Genomic DNA, 22,584 nt, shown 5'->3' on the forward strand with positions numbered 1-22,584 from the left:
TTGCCCAAATCCAGATTTGTCTCTTGCTCTCTGTATGACTTTGAGCAGGTTAATCTTTCTGAGCCTCAGTATCCTTACCTGTAAAATGGAAATAGAGATAATAGTACCCACCTCACACAGGGGCTGCGATAGTTAAACAGAAGTGCTTAGCATACTGGGTTTTCAGTAAGGTTAGCGACAGATAAACGGTCCAATGTGCATGTTCAATTTGCAGCAAGTTCTACTGCAAATTCACTCTTCCACTTTCAATTTACTCTTCAATTCATCCACTTCTCTGCATTATGGCTACTATGTTAGTCCAGGCCACCCACCCAGAAGACCAGAATTGGTCTTCTACCGTCATTATTGTTTGCAGAAATTCATTTCCCACACAGGAGCCAAAGTAGGGTTTTTTTGTTTGCTTGTTTTTAGATATTAACAATATTTTGTAATTCAAGATCAATGCAATATCTGTTGAAAGTAACAACTTTGGTATTTAGGGAATACATTTTACAATATGATTGTTTCTAAAATTAGTTTGGTTTGGTATATCATGTTGCTCTGTAAAGGACTTTTATGAAACAGCTGTTATATAAAAGAATTGGCTGTCTCAAAGGAAAAGACAGCCAAAGCTTTCTTAATCAACTAATTTCATTCGATTAACTCATACAACAAAACTTCTATCTTTGCTGCCTGATAGTTATGAAGAGGAGACATGAGTTGCTACAGATTATACCAATTCTAGCACAACCTTCTTCTCCAGTAAGATCTGGAGCAGGAATAACCCAATCTTTTGTTTGAGAGCAGATATACTGAAGCCATCTGAAGTAAGCTCTGTCACATTTCCTTGTCTTTAACTCCCAAATTACCTAGGTAACTTCTTTCTTTCTTCCCTCCTTCCCCCTTCACAATCCTTCTTTCTTTACAGAAGTAACCTCTAGATCTGTGGTCTTGATCCTTCCCTTTCGACAAATTTTTTATGGATTATTCCCATCACTTCTTTCCCTTTCATTTAATAGTAGTATACATCTATAATTTCTGTATCTTAACTCCTTTGCTCCTTCCCCTCTACCTAGAAACATGCTTAGACACAAAAGCAAAAGATGGCCAGGTGCAGTGGCTAACAACTGTAATTCCAGCACTTTGGGAGGCTGAGGTGGGTGGATCACTTGAGGTCAGGAGTTTGAGACCAGCCTGGCCAACATGGTGAAATCCTGTCTCTACTAAAAATACAAAAATTAGCTGGGTGTGGTGGCACACACCTGTAATCCCAGCTACTCGGAGGCCTGAGGCAGGAGAATTGCTTGAACCTGGGAGGTGGAAGTTGCAGCGAGTTGAGATTGGGCCACTGCACTCAGGCCTGGGTGACAGTCTTACTCTGTCTCAAAAATAAAAAAAAAAATAAAAAAAGCAAAAGAATGCTTTCTACCAATCCTGTTATATTTTGAACTGCTATTTAGTGACTCTTCTTCCAGCTTTCTCTATGACGTTTATACCCTTGCTACTCTGGATGTGGTTCAAGGACCAGCAGCAAAGGCATTACCTGAGAACTTATGAAAAATTCAGATTCCCAGATCTGCTGAATTAGAATGTACATTTTTACAGGGTCCTCAGCTAATTTATTAAAGTTTGGGAAGTTCTGGTCTATTCCGCAGGTGCTTCCACTCTCCTTTATCTTAACTTATCCTTTTGGAATCTGGCCTCAATTTCCTCCCTATCATGTCTCCCGAACATAAACTTCATTCCAAGTTATAAAGTTTGAATGGCCTTTTTATCAGACTACAGCTTCCTTGATCTCCCCATAACTAAACTTACCCTGCTCTTCTTTCCAATTCTCTTCTTTTGGACTATATGATATGATCGCACAAAGTAACATTTTATGTGACATTGAATTATAGACATGTATGGCTGACCATATATGCTGTGTTCATCTGTGGTAGATAAAACATAGCTCTGCATGGTCAGGTACCTGAGTCCTTAACGCCCTTCCAACAGGAGAAAGACAGGGAGAGAGGGAAAATTTTGCTCTACTTCTCTGACAAATTTTGGTACTGGAAGCTCATTTTATATTCTTCCCACCTTTCTAATACCCTGATCTTCCTTTTTCTCTTCAACTTTTATTTTAGGTTTCTGTCCATGTGCAGGTTTATTACCTGAGTGTATTATGGGATGCTGAGGTTTAGGGCACAAATGATCCTGTCACCCAGGTACTGAGCATAGTACCCAAGAGATAGTTTTTCAATCCTTATCCCCCTCTTTTCCTTCCCCACCTGGTAGTCCCCAGTGTCTATGGCTGCCATCTTTATGACCATGAGTACCCAATGTTTAGCTCCCACTTACAGGTGAGAACATGCAGTATTTGGTTTTCTGTTTCTGGGTTAATTCATTTAGGACGATGACCTCCAGCTGCATCTATGTTGCTGCAAAGGACATGATTTTGTTCCCCAACTGATATTTTGAACTGAAAGTCAGGTCAGGTTATTCCCTGCTTTAATCTTTCTCATTACATCTAGTACCCAACCCCCTTCATTACTGATATAGTTTGTATATTTGTCCCCGCCCACATCTCATGGTGAATCATAATCACTAGTACTGGAGGTAGGATCTAGTGGGAGGTGATTGGATCATGGGGGTGGATTTTTTATGAATTAGGTTTAGCACCATCCCCTTGGTGCTCTCTTCATGAGATCCAGTCATTTAAAAGTATGTGGCACCTCCCCCCACCTCTGGTCATTTAAAAGTGTGTGGCACCTCCCGACCCTCTCCTCTCCTCTCCTCTTTCTCCCTCTCCCCCTCTCTCTCTCTCGCTCCTTGCTCCTGCTTTCACTATGTGACATGCCTGTTCCTACTTTGCCTTCTGCCATGATTGTAATCTTCCTGAGGTCTCCTCTCTGGCATGTTCTCACTTGTAAGTGGGAGCTAAATGATGAGAACACATGGACACAAAGAAGGGAACAACAGACACTGGGGTCTACTTGAGGGTGGAGGATATGAGGAGGGAGAGGAGCAGAAAAAGTAACTATTGGGTACTAGGTTTAATTCCTGGGTGATGAAATAACCTGTACAACAAACCCCTGTGACACGTGTTTACCTGTATAACAAACCTTCACATGTACCCCTGAACCTAAAATAAAAGTTAAAAAAGTAAATAAATTATCCAGCCTCAGGTATTTATAGCAATGCAAAAATGGCCTAACACAATTACCATGGCTTCTTGGTCCCTCTGCATCTTCCCGTGCAGCTTATCTCATGCCACTCGCCTCAGTGCTTATCACCCCTCAGGCATGTGGGTTTTCTCTCAGCTTCCAGAACTCGGAACTTGCCAAGTCCTCTCTGCTCTCTGAGAACACGGTCAGGATGTTCTCCCTCACTGGAACCCACTTCCCTGCCTTCCTCTCATCCTTCAGGTATCAGCATAAATGGCTCCCTTAGAGAGGTCTTTTTTGACCACCTTAATCAAATATCTTTCCTTTTATCCTCCATTTCATACCCTTGTCTATATTTAGTTTATATAACAGACACATTGCAATTTGCAATTATTTTTATTATTGTGTGTGTGTGTGTGTGTGTGTGTGTGTGTGTGAGAGAGAGAGAGAGAGAGAGAGAGAGTTGGTGTTCTGCCTATATTTCTTCAGAGCCTTTACCATTTCTATGCCATTCAGCTTCACTTCCAATAGCTGGCACCTATGATTTTGTTGAATGCCTTCTATTGAGCTTCTAGAATGTACTTTGCCTTTGTGGGCAGCTCTTAACCAATGACTGACAGGTATGAGGGTATAAATACCCCAGATCTCTCATCTCTTGGCCAGCATAGTTCTGAAGTCTGGGTTTTATACTGTTCCCAGAGTTTTCTCAAAAGATTAAGCTTTATTGCCTACTGCGGTAGCTGGCCTTATAACAGCTTTCTTGGTCACCCTCTCTTCCCTACATGATGTCACCACTCCCCTGCCAATGTCCTTATACCTCCCAAATAATCTATAAGTATTAAATACTCATTTCAGGGTCAGCTTCTGAGGGGAACCCAGCTAAGATCATAAACTTTTTGTTCTTTTTATTTATCCCAATAAAAAATGTATAACATGTCTGTCTTGTTCATGGTTATATCCTAGAGCTTAGTTTAGTATCTGACACATAGTGAGCACTCAATATACATTGGTGTAGTGAGTGAATATTAGTGGTTATTATTATTGAAATGTAGAATTTCTTCCTTTCACTGAGTTGTGTTATACCGGTAGTTTACTATGCCCCACAAAATGTGAGATGTGCACTGCAGAACTTAGAGGAAGAAAAGTTGTTTTTTTCCATAGTGCTCTTAAAAGTAGCACTACTATTAAGATACTGTTTTAGCAAGGTTTGTTATGGCTAGAGGCTCTTTATGAGAAGGAATCCCAAGAAAGATTCTCTAGGATTGTGGCATTTCCTCCTGGTATGACCTGAAACCCCAGCATGTGGATACTTTAGAGATGTTTTAGGCAACAAAAGCCCATTATGCTTATTTGCAGGTGGTTTAAAAAGAGAGCAACTGAACCCTGGACCAGGGACCTTCAGTGGAATAAGATGGATACTTATGCGGAGACAGTGGCAATAATAATATTAAACAATAACAAAAATAATTAACATGTACTAAGTGCATTTATGGGCCAGTCCTCAAGTGTATTTGTTAATCTCAGAACCAATCTAGGCAGTAGGTTACACACTACTCCCATTCTTGATTAAGAGATTGGGGCTCAGGGAGGTTGACTTATCTAAAGTCATACAGCTATCAAAAGGTAGAACTGAGATTTGAAATTAGCTATTATAACTTCAGAGCCCCTGTTCTTAACTAGTCCTCTATCTTGTCCCCAGGGTTAGGAATACTTAAAATCAGTTCAATAGGAGAACTAAGTGAAGTAGTCCAGCCTGGAGAAAATATGATTGAAAATAAGGTGTTAAAATAAGATGCAACCCTCCTGAGTTGCCTTCAAAGAGTGGCAGATGCCCAAGGAAGACTGGGCAGATGTGTTTCATGTGACTTATTTTCAGGGAGACTTTTCTAATACTGCTTTTCAGAGGTGGAGGAAATAGTATGTGCTCAGACACAGAAAACTTCCCCAAACTGGTGATTCAAATGGACTGGGTGTGTGCGCCTCTCAATAGGAAGTCAGGGAGAGGACTGGAGCATAGGAGGGAGTGGTTTGGAGGACCTTCAAGATGTCTTGCAGATGTGAGATTTTAGAATGAAAAGGAATTAGAAGACTTGCTCGGTCCCTACATATGTGGCTGGTACTATGCAGTTTTGGAGAACCAAGATTTAAACTGGTAACATGACTTGGGAGAAATTTACTAATGCCATGTTAATAAACAAAAAAGATATGTGCTATGCATACTCTTTGCATGAGGGAAGCAGAGCTACTGTGCTGCAAGATGAGCCAGCAGAAGTGACAGTCAAGAATGTGGGCTTAGAGTCAGTCTACATGGGTAGCTTGCCCAGAGTACTCCTGAGCCTCTTATCTGTAAACAAGTGTTGCTCTGTGGATTAAATAAGCTTTTGCGGGTAAAGGATTTAGCACAGGCTCTTGAAGATGGTAAGCGTTCAAAAATATTAGCTATCTTTCTGAAAACTTTTAAGTTTATAATTTTTTCTTAAAAACATAAATGAAAATATTTCTGTATCTTCTGCATACTCTATAAAACATGAAAAGAGAAAGTTTTAAATTTGGGTTGCTGGAATATTGAGACTCAGAGAACTTGAAACTTTTTTCATAACCGCAGTAAGGCTAAGATTTATTAAGCACTCAGATACATTTCATGTCACGTGGTTGGTTTTCAGCTAAGACAGGATTGGAAGCTGAGTTTCCTGAATTTCAGGCTCTATTTTTCCTCACCTACAATGAACCATTTTGCTTGTGCACATAATGGGTTTCTGTTAGAATGAAATATATTTTGTCCTGAATCTGTTTACATTTCAGGAAAAGCAGTCCAGTTCTGGACCAGAGCTTGTCATATTCGAGATAAAATATCTCTCCCAAATATCCCTCCCTCGCACATTTGATTTCTGATTGGCTTCCCTCCCTTTTATACTCCTTCTTCTCTGGTTTTTATTTCTACTGTCCAGATCACATGTATACCTTTTCTGCCTTCTTTTTCTTCTCTAGCTCCCTCTTTTCTCTCACTGAATTTCCCCTTCTCCTGTTTCCCTCTCTATGTACCGACACTGATTTTGACTACTTACGTTCTTAAATTTCTGACCAAGAAGTACCCAGCGAAGACACAGCATATAATTAACATGGAGTTAGATTGGCTGTGGATTAAATCATGCTCCAGAAGCTTAGCAACAACGTTAGAATGGTAACGTTGGTGCCAAAGGATTCAACCAGCAATGGCAGCTAGCGCAGGGCTCTATGAGGTTGCAAAAGGGAACACCACAGCAGTCTTGGTCACCTTGGTTAGAACCCAGCCCTTGGATTCAGGCAGACCTGGTTCAAATTCTGACTCTGCACTTCCTAAGTGTTTCCTCATCTGTAAAGTGGGAAAATACCACAGACCTCCAAGGACAGTTGAGAGGATTAAAGAAGACATGTTTCTTTGGCTCAGTTCCTGCCACATGGTGTGAGTTACATGATGGTAGTAGTTATTAAAGTGATGATTGGCAACTATATCCACCTCTTCTTTGACTCCTTTCTTTCCTGCTCCCTCCCTCCATGCCCAATCTGTGAGAACAATCATTCCACTTGGTTACACTGACTTAATTCTCCAGGCTTTGGGATAGCAACTGGAATGGGAAGGTAGGAATCCCAGGAATATCTCAGCTACAAAACTTTATGTTGTGAAAAAAATCCTAGTGTTTAAAAAGCTGCAGAAAACAACAACAAAACAATAAAAGGAAATATGTTTAACTGCAAATTATTATTATTTTTTCTAATACAAAGAGAAGTAAAAGAGGGAGATAGTAAATGTTTCTTTTTCCCTTGTTAAAATGCAGCCTCCTGCATCCTGGATCCTTTTTAATCACCTCTCAATAGGAAGAGAACACTGCGGTCTTCTTCCATTGTTCTCTCCCTCTATTCCTCCTTCCCTTACGCATCAAGCCAATCTACTCGGCTTTCTCTCATCTGTGGGAATTCACGACTCTGAGGAGAAATTTGGAATCCAGAAGATTACCTCGCCTGCTTCTCCAGAGAGTTGGGAAGGGAAGTTTTCTCTTCTGCCCCTCCATTTCTCGGCCATTCCTGTTTATTAAGCAAAAGTCCCAGATAAGATTTACTGCCACTCTGCCTTTCTCATATCCAGGCAGCTCGTTAATATCACAGACGAACACCTTTCCCGAACACAGCCCTGCAGAGTTCTATTCCTGCTCTGTGCCCCGTGATTCTGCTGTATCGCCTTGGCAACCAATTAAAATACTTTAATGTGTACGGCGATATCATTCTTAATTCTGCAAAAACCAGGGCAACCTGCTCAGAAGGCTTTGGCATGCCAGTCAGTTGGTGTTCTCCTTGGTATCCGGCTGCATTCTGGTTTGACTTCTTTTTTCACCTCCCAATTACCTCTGAATCCCCTGCAAGCACCTACGTGTCATTCCTAACACACCTGGCCTCAAGTCAAGCAACACCCTCATCAACAAGGCAGGGGCTGGAAGAGATCCTGGGGACAAAATGGCTGATATGTCTCCTTTCGTTTAGCCTCAAGGGAAGATACCAGGAGCTCAGCCATGAGGCTGGCTAATCTAACTGCAGTTTCTTGCAATATGGCAAATATTATGCATTCAATAATTAAGTATTTAGTAAATGCTGATTGCATTTCAGGCCCTGTGTTAGGTACAAAGGAGGACAAGAAACCTCCTTACCCATAGAGCTTATAGTCTAGTAGAAAAGACACGTGAACAGACAGCATTGTACAGTCTGATACATGCTGTGGAGGCTGGAGGGTAGCACTGGAGGCTCTGGGAACCTGAGGAGGAACCTAAGACCAACCTGGGTTTGGGACAGAGGGCTGACTTCCGGAGGAACAGAGGCTACACTGGTACCTGAGGATGGGTTGCCGTCAGCCACATGGCGAGTTTCCCAAGTAGCTGGACAGTTTCATTCCTACCTTCTCTAACACTGGCAGTTTGTCTGATGTGCTCAGCTTGGTGGTCTGCTTCAGATACTCTGGCATTATTTGCCTTATTTCTCCTGCTTCCAGGCTAATATTTTCCTAATAGCCTTTCAGGAAAGGGTGACAGTGAATGATCCACATTCTCTCACGTCTACTCTTGGTCCCTCTATGCTGTGCATGCAAGTGCTACCTGAGGGGCACATTTTCCAAAGACAGTGGTGTTGGGGCCATGAGGCCGGGACTCACCACCCAACTTATGTGCCCGCAATGCATTCTGAGGTTTGCAATCCTCAGTGTCATGGATTTCTGTTGATGCCTATTTTTTAAAAGTACAACCTCAAAATCTTCCCTAAACATTCCCACAACTAGAGGGATGATAAATTTTGATGTGTAATCATATTTTCCTATTTTGTTTTATTAATATTTACACTTACAGAACACAAACCTCTTGTATAAAGTGGAGATACCAGTAGCACCATTCTCAGTGGGTTGTGTGTGGAGTTAAATGAGATTCTGTAGGTAGAGCCCAGTGAATGACACACAGTAAGTCCTCCATACATATACTCTGTTTGTAGAGTTGGCCAGTTCTTCATCTGTGCTCTTGTAACACATGTGAACACCTTTATTTTAAGATTAACTGCATCATGCATAATAAGTAGGATGCAGTTAATAACTCTTAAAATAAACTTTAAAACAAAGTTTAAGTGGTATGTGGTTTACATAAAAGATCACAAGTTATTTGAGGACATGGATCCTGTCTCTCTCACTTTTGGAGCCCAAGCAAAGGGATTTTACCCATCAAAGGCATCTTATATGTGTCTGTTGAACAAGTGAGACCTGGGAAATATTAATAACAACAATGTCTGACATTGATTGCCACTGAGCTTACTATGAGTCAGGTCCTGTGCTACGAGCTTTATAAGAATTATCTTGATATATCCTCCAAGTGATGCCATGATTTTTATTATCCCCATGTCTATAGCACAGGGAAACAGCAGTCCACCTGTGGTAGGCATGACAGCATGTGAAAAGAGAAACCTACCTGTAGGAGTACAAGCAGATAGTTAACCATACTGGGAGCTTATTTGGTGCCAAGCCCTGTGCTAAGCACTTTGTAGGCATCATCTCATTAAATCCTCCCAATAACCATATGAGGTGAGCCTTACTATTTCTATTTCATAGTGACAACGTTCAGAGTCACTAAGTAACTTGCCCAGAAGCACACAGCCATTACTTATGAGAAGCATTATCTTGTAAACATTATCTTGTTTGCTTGTATCATCAGATGTCTAAGGTCAGAAGCAGCAGAAAATTGGAATACATATTTTAAAAATAATACTAAAATACCTATTCCTATGATTCAGAAATAATTTTAAATATATCATATTTTTACCTAATATTATCAGTTTTTTCAACAATTATATTTTTTATTGTGGTAAAATACACATAGCATAAAATCTACCATGTTAGCCTTTGCTGAGTGTTCAGTTCAGCAGCATTAAGCACCTTGATCTTGTTATGCAAGCGTCACTGCTATCCATCTCCAGAACTTTGCCATCACCCCCATACTGAAACTTCCCATTATATATATACGCACATATATATACACATACATATATATACACCCACACACACACATTATATACACACACACCCACACACACACATATGTACCAGAGGCTGGGGAGAGGAGAGAATGGGAAGTTACTGTTCAATGGATACAGAGTTTCAGTATGGGGGTGATGACAAAATTCTGGACATGGATAGTGGTGACGCTTGCATAACAAGATCGATGTACTTAATGCTGCTGAACTGAACATTTAGCAAAGGCTAACATGGTAGATTTTATGCTATGTGTATTTTACCACAATAAAAAATATAATTGTTGAAAAAACTGATAAAATGAGGGCTTTGGCAGCACGAATACAGTGGCCATGTTTCTACAGGAAACACTGTCTTCCCTTCATATTGGAGGCCAGGTCAGTTCAACTCATAAACTCAGGGGCAAATTCTTTCAGAGCCTCTTCCTTTCTGTCACTGGTATCCCTATGACTAAGTGTCAATTAAGATGAAACGTTTCTCTCAAGATCAAAGAGCACATGAAATTTGTGGTGTATGATGGAAGAGTTTAGACATATGCAGAGTGGCATTGCTATCTTCTTAGGGTTAGCGACTCATGAGCTAAGAGATCTTGAAGCTGGCCCACTGTATTCTCCTGAGAATGATGTTCATCACCCAAAAAGGTATTCAATAAGGTGATTCACAGCAAGGATGTTTCAGCCACCACATGACTTTATGCCTAATAAAGTGTGCTACTTGTTTCTCAAATAGCTCTGTAATGGCTCAATTCATAAACGGTTCATTTCTGCATAATGAGGAGTTCTTTCATGATCCCATGAGGTCTACTACAGGCATGATTGTGTTTATTTATTTACTCTTTCATTAAAAAAAAAATTCCTAATGTGGGTGAAGCTGTGAGCTGGGTGCTCTGAGCACAGTATTCAGAGATAAGATGAGTTGCCTGTTTTGTTTGTGCTTGGAAAAAAGATTGAAGAAATGACAGAGATCTGAGATGCACTCAGCCACTATTTGAGTCCTGGAGTCTGAGCTCATGAGTGTCCCTGGTGTGAGCTTTCAAGACAGAGCCTGGTACATAGCAGGCACTTAGGAACAGTTTATCGAATGCTCTGGCTTCTGAGCTGGGGATCTGGAAGAGTGTGACCCTGGGGACTGGCACAGGCCTCAGTTGCAGGAAGCAGCTCACGATGAACAGAATTATCTTTCCTCGCCCATGTTCTATCACTTGCTTTGGATGATCTTGCTGGTGTTCATGTGTGCTAGGGGTTTCAGGTAACCTGACATTTCAATGGAAAAGAATGGCTTTGTCTGCCAGGAACATGGAGACTGCTCCTCAGTTACCCAGTAAGCTCAGTCACCTGCTTGGAGTAGAAGTAACTTCTTGTTTGGCTGCACTGCATCCATGAAGTTGCTGTAGATACAGCTGATAGTCCTCATGATGGCAGGCAACGAGTCTGGCATGAGGGCTGCTGGAAGACTTTATTACAGAGAATGCTTGACATGCATCTTCCTGGTGGTATCTAGTCACCCTGATAGGAAGGCAAGTATCTAGTCATTCTGCCTCTCCTCTATCTATTTCTTTCCCTTCTCTTTCAGCTTCCATTCTCATTCAAGTATCCCTGCCCTATCCTGCCTTTTCTAGGTCCACATGCCCAGAACAGACCCTGCCTTTTCGTCCCTTGACCATATACTTCCTGACTTTTAAAAATGTCTTTTTGTTTTCCTAGGAAGTTTCATCAATCAAGCTTCATTTTGTTCAAACTGAATTGCCTTGCCACCTGATATTTTCATAAACCATCATTTCTTGAGTCTAAGAATTCTTTGTCTTAACCAAGTTTATTGGGTTATAATTTATACGCAAACATGTACCCAGTTTAAGTGTCTACTTCGATGTTTTGGTAAAACTATATACCATTGCATACAACATTTTCATTATCCAAAAAATCACTATGGTTTATGGTTTTGTCTTTTCTACAATTTTATATAAGTGGAATAAGACAATATGTACTCTTTGGTAAGACACTTCTTTTTTCACATCTTAACATTTCTAAAATTGGATGCATCCTACAGTGAGCATGTAACATAGTAGTGTTTCTCTTTCCCTCTAAGAACTATAACTAAATAGACAATATGTCTTATAATGAATACCTTAAAATCAATATCAATATCCCTAATTTATATATATAGATATGTCAATATGTATATGTATGTTTGTATACATGTGTACTGACTGGTTGGTTTACCAATTAGTCGTGATTGGTTTTTGCACTGAGGAGGTGAGAATCTTTGCTTTGCTGTGTACGTTACCATAGTGCCTAGAGCTGAAAACTGGTAGGAACTAAAATACTGCAGAGGGTGGCAATAGTGAGTTTCCAACAGTTTCCTAAAAATATCTTCTGCATTAGGACTGAGCATGTGAAGTCTGAGACAGCGTTTCTCAAATTTTGTTCCACGGACAATTAATATTACTAAGAGGCTAATACCATAAAAGGGAGAAGACAGGGGGTGTCAATGCCATAGAAATTTGGGAAGTGCTTCTTTATTAAGATCCCACTTAGAAATTCACAATTCATTAGCATGCTAAAACTTGCAAAAAGTTTTGCAGCAAAGGGAAAATGTTTAGTTTTAATCTCAGGTTTGTTTGACACTGGCACTTTGTGGCACACCCATTACCAGAATTCACCATGTGAAAGGCTAGTCTAAAGTACAAGCATGAATAAACAGAAGGAGAAAGAAAGGGAGAGCCAGGTGTGGTATGTGCCTGTAGCTGCAGCTACTCAGGAAGCTGAGGCAGGAGGATTGCTTGAGCCCAGGAGTGCGAGGCCGCAGCAAGCTATGATTGGGCCACTGCGCTGCACTGCACTGCACTGTGACAGAGTGAGGCCCTGTCTCTAAAGCATACTTTTTTTTTAAAGGGAAAAGAAATTGAGTAAAGTTGTCCAGGTTGAGTATCCCTTGGGACCAGAGGAGTTTCAGATTTCAGATTTTTTTTTGGATTTTGGAATATTTGCAGAATACATATTAGTTGAGCATCTCAAATTGAAAAATCTAAACCTTGAAATTCAAAATACTTTGATGAACACTTCCTTTGAGCCTCACATCAGCACTCAAAAAGTGTTGGATTTTGGAGCATTTTGGATGTCAGATTTTCAAATTAGGGCTGCACAACCTATACTTGAGCTGGTCCCAGCTAAGTCCAAAATGATGTAATGGCATCTGCATTGGGCCAGATGAGGATGCTCCTCAAGAGTCAAGGGCTAAATAGGCACTTTTTTTCTCTCCTAAGTCTTTTTATAGTATGAAGGAACAGGTGGGAAGGCAACTTTTCCTAAGAGGAAATGAAACAACACAAAGATATATATTGGCCAATCCCTTAGGTAACATGTCCCTAATGCACATGGCAGATAATTGAGGTTGAGTAAGAAAATCCTTATGCCCCACCCATTGCCTCAAAGCTTAGGCTGTCCTGTGGGGAATGAGCTGTTTGTTGTGTTTGTCCACTGCTTGGCCAGACACCTTTAACTCATAAAACAAAAACAAAAACAAAGAACTGAAGTAGGTAATGGAAGGACTGCCTACGACAGGGAGGAGCCCACTGCAGGGATTACCCTGATCACTTAAATGATAGTGAAGTTTTCCTCAGAAATAGCATTGATCCAATACACATAGAAATGAAAGGAAATCAGAGTGGGTCGGGTGAAAATTAGGCAGAGCCTAAAAGAAATGTGCAAGAGCTTACTTTCTTTTCCTAAAATGTTGTCATACAGTAAAATAGACTTTTTTCTCTTGGCATTTATTTCTATGAATTTTAACACATACACAGTTTCATTTAATTACTACCACAGTCAGGATATGTAACAGTTCTATCACCTCATTCTGCCCCTTTTTGGTCACATCCTCCCCCAATCCATAACCCCTGGCAACCACTGATCTATTTCTCGTCACTACAGTTTTGTCTTTTTGAGAACTCCCTTTCCTTTTGCAATAATCTTTGGTTCCTTTTTTTTTTTTTTTTAAATGGGGATCCCTGGATGTTTCTTTGTGTGTGCAAAGAACTCCAGTGCCAGCCAACTTTCTCTTCTATTGTTACTCTTTTGTTATTTACTGTTGCTAACGTTTATTAGCTTCTGTTATATGCCAGGCACTTGTGCTAAGCTCTTTATATATATTATCTCATTTTAATCTCACAATAGCTGTATGATATATGTAAGCCTTTATTATTTCCATTATACAAATCTAGAAACTGAGGATCAGAGAGGTTAAGTGACTTGCCTAAGGCCTCACCGCTAGCAAACAGTTGAATGCTGGCACAAATACAGCCCACTTCACCATAAATCCTTAAACACTACAGTAAGCAATAAAAGGGAGGAGACAAACTAGAAAAGAGGTGCACTGAGATTGGAGGCAGTGCCAATGTGGGGCCATGTGGTTATTAAAAATGTTTGTAAATGTGTGTGAAGCTGGAGAACCATCTGGGTCTCTTGACTTCTCAACCTCAGCCCCTACCTTTATGTCTTCCTCCACCTGCTACATATGGTACTTGCTGTCCCGGATGGCACCTATCTGCTGTTTTCAGGGGCCTGGGATGATTTTAATCCCCTTGCAAATTTAGCAAAAACCCCACTGTCTATATCACAGCTCTGTTACAGGACACAACCTCTGAGACCCAGGAAAGGGGCTGGCCCACCTTCTGGTTTCTACCCAACCTCAATTCCCTGATGTGCTTTCTGACCTCATTTTTTTTTTCCCCCATCAGTTGCTTGCAACAGCAGCTGAAAAGTTTCTAGGACAAAACCACCTGGTCTGTGTACTGGAGGTGGCAGGTGTGTTCTTGCTGATAAGGGGCAAGTAGGACAGAAATGTGTGTGATTGGCATGATACTAGCAATGTAGGGAGAAAGTCCTCCCGTGCAGAACCCATGGCAACATTTGTGTTGGGGAATAGAGTGAGAAGCAGGAAAAAGCGAAAGATAGAAAAGTGAATGAAGAATTGATGATGCTGAAGAAGTAGACCAGGTTCTTGCCCTGTGTATGGTTTTCCTTTGAATGTGCTATTTGGGGAAAGTGAAGTTAGTTAGGGAGTTTTCTTCTAGAATGGATCATAGCGCCTTAAGGGTTCTGGAAGTGAGCTGTGAAGCCAGCACATGCTGGGAAGAATCACACATCTGAATCATGGCCACGGATCATGTGGAGACAAACAAAACAATGCAAAAATCAGGGCACCAAGCACCGTCTTTGGATGGCACTTGCTTAATAAGGGGCTGAAAGGGTGTGTGTAATTTAGAGTAGAAAGTATTGAGTCACTTCAATAACAACCACAGCTAACATTTACTGAGCACTTAATATGAGCCGTCTCTGTGCTCAGAGCTAAGTGACATGAATCATCTCACTTATTTCTCAAAACAACCCTCTGAGGTAGGTACTACCATTATCTCCAATTTACAGATGGGGAATTGGAGGACCTGAGGTTTAAGTGATTCACCCAAAGTGCACAACTGTTGAGGGGCAGAGTCAGGATTTGAATTTGGGTATTTCTCAAACCCAAGTCCATAGATTCTTAACTTCTCTACTTTACCACCTATCCTAAAACAGAAATATTACTAAAGTGTAACAGAATGAGGAGGAAGAGAGACCAGCTATTCAGGATCCTACAATCCTTTTGAAGGTTTGCCAAGTTCCTTTGCTTTAACTGCATTAGGGAAGGAATAAGAAGAACCAGTGGGATCTGCACCACCCGGGCCTCTTCCTGGAGGAGTCTGGTGATCTTGCCTGTTGGTTTGAAATAATTGCATACTGTAGAAACCTCCAGCTGTTTCTCAAGTTTTCTTTTTACACAATCATCTAGGGAGGGTTTTAGACATGTCGGCACAATAGGCAATTTTTTTTTCTCTCTATTGGGCTGGCACCATGAGGTGTGACTATTGGTTCCACCCTAGAACACTAGTTGGCACAGGATGCATCAGGCCTCTTTGAGCCAACAAAAAGAGCTTGATGAGCTTGTTTTTTAGATGCGCCTAGGTGAGCAGAACAGACTTTGGGCTTCAAAAGCTCATGGACAGGAAGTTAAATGAACTCCTTCAGGGTGCCAGGTTATCGGCAAACCCTTTGAAAGAGGTGTTTTACAAAATGGTGCCCTGTGACAACAGGTTATTTATGCTTTCTGAGGGGAGTACTTTATACTTAGTATTATCCTGGCCTGAACTCATCACAGACTCAAGTTCAATAATAATAATAATACCTATTACACTCTCCTGCAAGGGCTGTAGCTCCTTCTACATTTTGTAGCATGCCTCATGCGTGGCAGGACACAATAAACAGTCAATAATAATGTTCCCTGTGATAATGATCTTCCAAATGCCTTTCATCTAAGGCTCTCAAAGTGTTTTGGAGATACTAATTAGTTAAGCCTCACAGTGGCTGTCTGTTTTCATAAAAGACATCTTCCCATTTTACAGAATTTTAAATTGAGACCCAGCAAACATAAGTGGCTTGCCCAAAATCATACAGCATGTCTAAATGAATCTTAATGATGATGCTTTGCATTTACACAGCAGATGTTTTCTAAGGCAGTAAGAGTACGTTGCAAAGATAATTTTCACACTATCCTGGAAGAAGGTGGGTAGCAAGTAGCTTTTGACTACATTGGCTGAACTGTGGCAGAGAGGGCAAGGAACTCAGGAGGATTTGACCAAGGATGCAAATCCATTCCTCTGACTCTCTGAGCAGACGGTGGCATCCAGATAACCCTCAGTTCTCTGAACTGTGGGATGCATGGTTACTTTCCCAGTTGCAAAAAGATAGGTAATATTTTTGGGAGCAAAGACACGTTGCAAAACAACAGCCATATTGACATCCAGAAATGGGTTTGTTCATATCCCCATTGAGGAAGGCAAAAGGTATGAGAGGAGTCACTTCAAGAAAGGATAGTTAGGAAATAAAGGAGTTGGGAGGTGGGAGTGCCAGCTCTGCTCTCTTGCAGAGCATCTTTCTAGCCCAGGTCCTGCCTGAACACAGGAGCACTTGAGTTTCAGCCTCACTACAGGACTTGGTCCAGAGCACCTTGGAGGGTGGGCACAGACCATAGTCTGATGTTATAAGTCCCTGCAAAAGAATTCCAGAGAGACCCAGTATCTTAATGGCTGTCTCTTATGTATGACCAGCTCTCACCTCAATTCCCTGTTCCAGCAAGGGCCCTGGGAATCCTCTATAGTTCAAAAACTTGGTAGCTGTGGTTGCATTCATTGCTACCTTTCCTTTGCAACACAGCCACGTTGAGAAAGATGAAAACCACAACAAAAATATTCCAAGCTGATAAGGGAACTGCCTGCTCCCAGTGTGACACTGTTTCCTGAGTGAGTGATGATACTCTGCTGAAAGGCAGGTCAGACTTCTGCAAGGTGGGGAAGGGAAGAGGTTGCTAGGTCTCCGGAATTCAAGGGGGATTTGCTGACCCAGAGATAGAGCTCCTTTCTCTACAAACGAGGCATGTTTGAGAACAATTTTCTTCCCCACCCCCACTCTGCCATTTCCAGACCTGTGGATTCTGATTGATGACTAGACCAGGGGTAGGGGAGGGACTTAAAAAGAAAAAGTCCTTTTCTGGAATGTGTTCACATACAAGCACAATGGCAATAAAAAGTCTACAGTGAAGAAATCAAGAATCTACAGTGAAAAAGTGTCCCGCTTCTTCCCACCCTCATTTCGAATGTTTACACATGCCCCATGGGTGGTTTAAAGATGCAGTGAACCCAGGAAGGGGTAGCCCTTAGAAGGAAAATTTTGGAAAGTTGTTCCAAATGCATATCACAAGCCACTCCTCACTCCTGAGTAAGGAAGCAGTCCTGCAAGACCCTCCCACACGCTGTTTCTCTTCCGAGCAGGGAGATGTGGGATCCTGCTACCAGCATTTAGACTCTAACGCTTGCTCTAGGTAAGACGTCAAGGAATGCAGCTTTGATTTTCTAAGTATGCCAATGGCCCAAGCCACAGCTTTCCGTGTCCACTTTGTTACACTGACTCCAGGGGTGACAGTGCAAATAATTCTGCTGGACTCACAAGGACCATGTCCTTCTTTCCAGATGTGCCCTTACACATGATCCCACAACAAGGCTCATAGCCAGGTCGGATGAAGTCGTCGGGGTGTGCTTTCAGCGCTGGACAGAGCGATTCCCATTATCCAAACATGAAAAGCATTAATCTCCTGCGAGGCTTAACTGGGTCTGTTTGGTTTTTTAATTGCAGCGCCTGCTGTGTATCTTCTGTGTATTTCATTCATTTTGCAAAATGAGACACATCTGCAGAGCTTCTATACACAGCTGATGTACTTCACAGCCCAGCCTTTGCTATCAATCAGTCCACCCACATAGACGCTTCCCTCCTGCGCTATCTCCCTCGTCAAGTATCTTGATAGCTTCGAACAGATTATGAATGAGTATTGCCATAATAGCACTTTATGACTAGGGATGGGAAGATGGATTTGGGTAAAATTCAAAAACACTTGACATTTGGAAATTTCTGAGAGATCTCAAAAACAACAGGCAGTTGGATTTGTTTTCTCTTTTTTTCCCCCACCCTCCGTGCATTTCCCAGGCACTGGTTTGGCCTCAGAACAGCAGAAATCAAACACCAAAAATATAATCTAAAAGTCTTTCCTTGTTGTACTACTTTCTGGACAAGAGGAAAGGAGAACCTAGGAAGCTTTAATAGTTCTAAAGAGAATTCTTAGATAGATTAGATAGGCTCAGGCTTCCATCGTATTTGAGTAAAATGATCACTGCCCACAGAAACGTATCACTGGGGAATCACCAGCAGCACTCTGGAATGTTAAACTTTTCGTTAAAAGAAGATAATCTCTATCTCCTTGTATACACAAATCCAACCTCCATGTGGGCATGATATTAACAAATAAGATCTCTCTTACCCCATCCATGTGGATTCTGATATTAGGCACTAGTCGGAAAGGACTGGCCTGCAGACGTCTGGGGTTGGTCCTGTTTTTCCTGCCATCCTGCAAGGTCATCATGCCGGGCCTGCGGAAGGAGCCTCCTTTCCCGGAGCTCTGCCCTGAGCGCACTCCATCCAGAAGGCGCACGAGCAGCAGGTTGGCCGGCAGCGCCTCGATGCTGCAAAACACAGGCGTCCTGCATTCGGGGCACCGCAGCTCTTTGTGGGCCTTGAAAACCCTCTGTAGACATGGTTTGCAGAAGGTGTGCTGGCAAGGGAGGACTTTGGCTGTGACATCGAGCTTCTCAAAGCACACAGGGCACTCCAGAAGATCAAGTAACGTCAAATCATCCATTTTATTTCAAAACTCCAGTTCCCACCTGGAGGAGCAGAGTCCACATGGTAAGGTCAGTTGAGCAACGAGGGCAGAGCTGGCCTCTTGAGAACGTCAGAATTCTTGCCTGCTTGAAGGAGGGAGAGGAGAGAAAAAAAAATGTGACTGCTCCGAGAGGTATATCCCACCTACATCGAGGCAGTGTCTCATAAGGCAGTTTGCAAGTACTTTGTTCCGGCACCCAAGTTTCAAATGACTCATTCTGATTCAATGCTAGCAGGTATAAGACTCAACTCGTGCTTGCTGTGAGGCTCAGAGGAACACTGAGCACAAGATTGACTGTTCATTGCCTATGTGGCCAGGAGAGCAGAGAAATAAACCGGCCTACTGAAGTGGCTACCCAAGCCGTCTCTACCAGCCAGGGCCGGAAGAGTTCCTTCACCCCTGCCTGGGGAAAGCTCCCGGACAGTCTCAATTCTTACAACAAAGCCCCCTCCGAACGCAAGTTCTGTGAAGTTATCGCCTCCTCCTCCTCCCCCTAAATCTAAGTGTATTTATTATCTGCATCACATGCAGATTAGTTTAGGTCGGTAAGTTTATCTGAATCTCATGCAGATGTAGAATTATTTCCTTTACAATATACCTTCCCACATGATGCTAGCAAGGAAAAATTTCCATTAGAAACCCATTTCCAAAAATTGTTTTGCCTTAACTACAAGTCAGGGTGCTTGGAAGCTCTGTTTCTTTTCTTTTTTCATCTTTGTTTTTTTTTTTTTTTCCTCCTCATTCTGATTACCTTAGGCTCAGAGACAATATTCCTCCCACAAGGTAAAGTAGTGCAGCCTGTTTAGTTACTTTGACATTGTTCTCAGTTTCAAACGAAGCAGATAGGAATTCCGGATTGTGGTCACAACCTGTAAAAACCGTACTGGGGCAGCATATACAGGTAGGGGTCGTGTGTGTGTGTGTGTGTGTGTGTGTATGCGTGTGTGTGTGTGGTCTGAAAACAGTACTTGTTCCAGAAACAAGTTTCCTTTTGGATGTATGAAAAGAAGCCTCCAGTTTAGAAAAGTCTGGGAAGAAGTCAGCTGTCCCTCACAAGTGCCAGGGCTTCAGGGAGCACTGAGCCCAGAGGTTTGGCAAGAAGGCCAGTGGCTCCACTAGCGACTAGTAAGCAGGACACATACGACGCGAGAATGAGCGATGGCGCCTCGCCTTCCTAAGACTCCTCTCCAAAGATGTCAGCGCGGCGGCGGGCTGGGGAGGCGTGTGGGGGCCACTAACCTTGTGCGTGTAACCTCTGCTGAGTTCAGCTCAGCCCCCTCCTCCGCGCAGCAGGGGTGCGCGGCTCCCTCCAACCGGCTTCCTTTCCCCCAAGCGCCGCTGCTGCCACCGCTTTGAAAACTTTAACCACTCAGTCTTACTCATTTCAAGGGATCGCCTTACCCAGCCCTGTTAACGCTTTCACCGCCAGGCTGCTGCCTACCAACCACGCTTTTGTTGTTGCGGTTGTTAACTTTATGATCTTTCCTTTAGTTAACTGAATTGTTTCTGGGAGAAGATTGTAAGAGGTAAAATATAAGCCAGTCCCTAAGGCCAAGTATTTACAAAGTTCATATTTTCACCTTTCCCGGTTTCTCTAGTATCCAAGGAGTCGGAACCTGCTCCATTATAAACATACCAAAGTGATTGTGTTTATTTTAAACCTTCATAAGGATTTCCTGGGAAGGTCAAAAGTAAAAATGGTCAAGCTATGAAAATAAGGATAAGCCGGACACCTAGAAAATGTTGCTCTTTGAAAATCGTAGTCAATCTCTACATTTAGAGATAAGAGGGACTTTAGTGATCTTTTTGCTCAATCTGTTTCAATTAAGAAACTAGTGTCACATATATACACATACGTGAAAAATCAAAGCACAGAGAAGCTTTTTCAAAAAAGGAAAAGCAGTGGCCTCCAAGGTCTCCTCCTGCCTGTTATCCACTGTAGTCTTTTCATATCCTCAGATTATGCCTATATTTCTATTTTTTGATTTATCAATAATACATTTCATGTAAAATTACAAAGCTATCCATTTAAGTGAATAGTAACAATCTTAGTTAATGCCAGGGTAGTCCTTATCTGTGTCAACACTGTTCTAAATACCTTACCTATGTTAGCCTTTTAACCCTTTAACAACCCAAGGATACACTAAATTATTCTTTACTTTCATTTTGCAGATGAGGGAACTTGAGACACAGAGAGGGTAAATAACTCATCCCGGGAGTCACAGCTCCACCACAGAAGGCAAGTGGTCTGTGCTCTTAACAATGTCATGGAGTGATATAACTTTAAGAGGCTGGCCGGGTGCGGTGGCTCACTCCTGTAATCCCAACACTTTGGGAGGCCGGACGTGGGCGGATCACTTGAGGTCAGGAGTTTGAGACCATCCTGGCCAACATGGTGAAACCCTGTTTCTACTAAAAATACAAAAATTAGCTGGGCGTGGTGGCGCGCGCCTGTAGTCCCAGCTACTCAGGAGGCTGAGGCAGGAGAATCACTTGAACCTGGGAGGCGGAGGTTGCAGTGAGCCAAGATCATGCCACTGCATTCCAGCCAGGGCAACAACAACAACAACAACAAAAAGAGGTGAAGAGGTGGTTCAAGGGAGCTAAGCCTCCTCTAAGAGGGCAAGAGGTCAAAAGATAATGGCCAAAACTGGCTTCTCACTTTTTCTTACAGATGAGGCAGCTGTGCCCAGAAAGATCAAGAGATTCTTTGAAGTTGTCCAGTGAGTTAGGGGCAGAATTGGGACTAGAAACTAGGTGTTTGAGGCCAGGGGCGGTGACTTACACTTGTAATCCCACCACTTTGGAAGGCTGAGGTGGGCAGATTGCTTGAGGTCAGGAGTTTGAGACCAGCCTGGTCAACATGGTGAAGCCCGATCTCTACTAAAAATACAAAAATTAGCTCAACATGTTGGCTGCGAGTGCTTGGGAGGCTGAGGCACAAGAATCGCTTGAACCTGGGAGGTGGAGGCTTCAGTGAGCCAAGCTTGTGCCATTGTACTCCAGCCTGGGCGACTAAGACTCCGTCTCAAAAAAAAAAAAAAAGAGAAAGAAACTGGGTGTTCTTTTTAAAATTATTGTTATTACTGTATCTTCTCTGTAGACATAAGGAAGACAATTATTTATTATGTAGAGAGTGTTCAGACACAGCTCAATGGGAAAATCTTAAGAGGAGACCAGGAGGTCTGAAAACATTGTTTACATGTTTTTCCACGTTCTTTCATGTTAGTTCCAAAAAATCAAACATGCATGTGACCCAGAACTTTAGGATGGAGCAGATGGTTATCTATTTTCTGAGCACTGAGGCCTAATTTTGGTGTAGGTCAATTTCAGAGACCACTTTCAGCTATTACTTTTTTAACATCATTGTTGGGCTTTGATAACATCACATCCCATTCTGCTTGCCTGTCTCCTTCTATTAATTCCTACTCTTCAGTCTGTGCCATAAAGAAGCTCCTTGTGGTTTACTGTCCTCTTACTCTGTTTCCCACTTAGTAAAGCTGAGTCAATTTCCTTTGTGCCCTGTAGTTGTCTCACTCCTTTAAGAGGGCCACTCCTATGCTGGAACTCCTGTTGCAGAGATTGGCAATATTTTTCATTATTCCTTCTCTTGTTCTTAAACACACTCTA

At 42.1% G+C, this 22,584-nt stretch overlaps 1 protein-coding gene across 4 annotated transcripts in view; it reads right to left on the reverse strand.

The window, feature by feature from the left end:
* SH3RF2 (SH3 domain containing ring finger 2) overlaps positions 1–20,306 on the reverse strand; it is a 145,660-nt gene extending 125,354 nt beyond the window's left edge. The window contains exons 1-2 of one of the 4 annotated variants that reach the window (XM_008014841.3): positions 20,194–20,306; positions 18,553–19,036 (exon numbers count right to left, since the gene is read on the reverse strand). In XM_008014841.3, the coding sequence (XP_008013032.3) occupies positions 18,553–18,930 (378 nt within the window). In that variant the 5' untranslated portion in view covers positions 18,931–19,036; positions 20,194–20,306. Of the gene's footprint in view, positions 1–18,552; positions 19,040–19,705; positions 20,174–20,193 lie in introns of those variants that run through there. The other 3 variants (XM_008014840.3, XM_038006463.2, XM_073010600.1) reach the window with 3 other exon arrangements.
* Positions 20,307–22,584: the final 2,278 nt, after the last annotated feature.

The sequence above is a fragment of the Chlorocebus sabaeus genome, chromosome 23 (genome assembly GCF_047675955.1).
Source record: "Chlorocebus sabaeus isolate Y175 chromosome 23, mChlSab1.0.hap1, whole genome shotgun sequence".
Taxonomy (NCBI): Eukaryota; Metazoa; Chordata; class Mammalia; order Primates; family Cercopithecidae; genus Chlorocebus; species Chlorocebus sabaeus.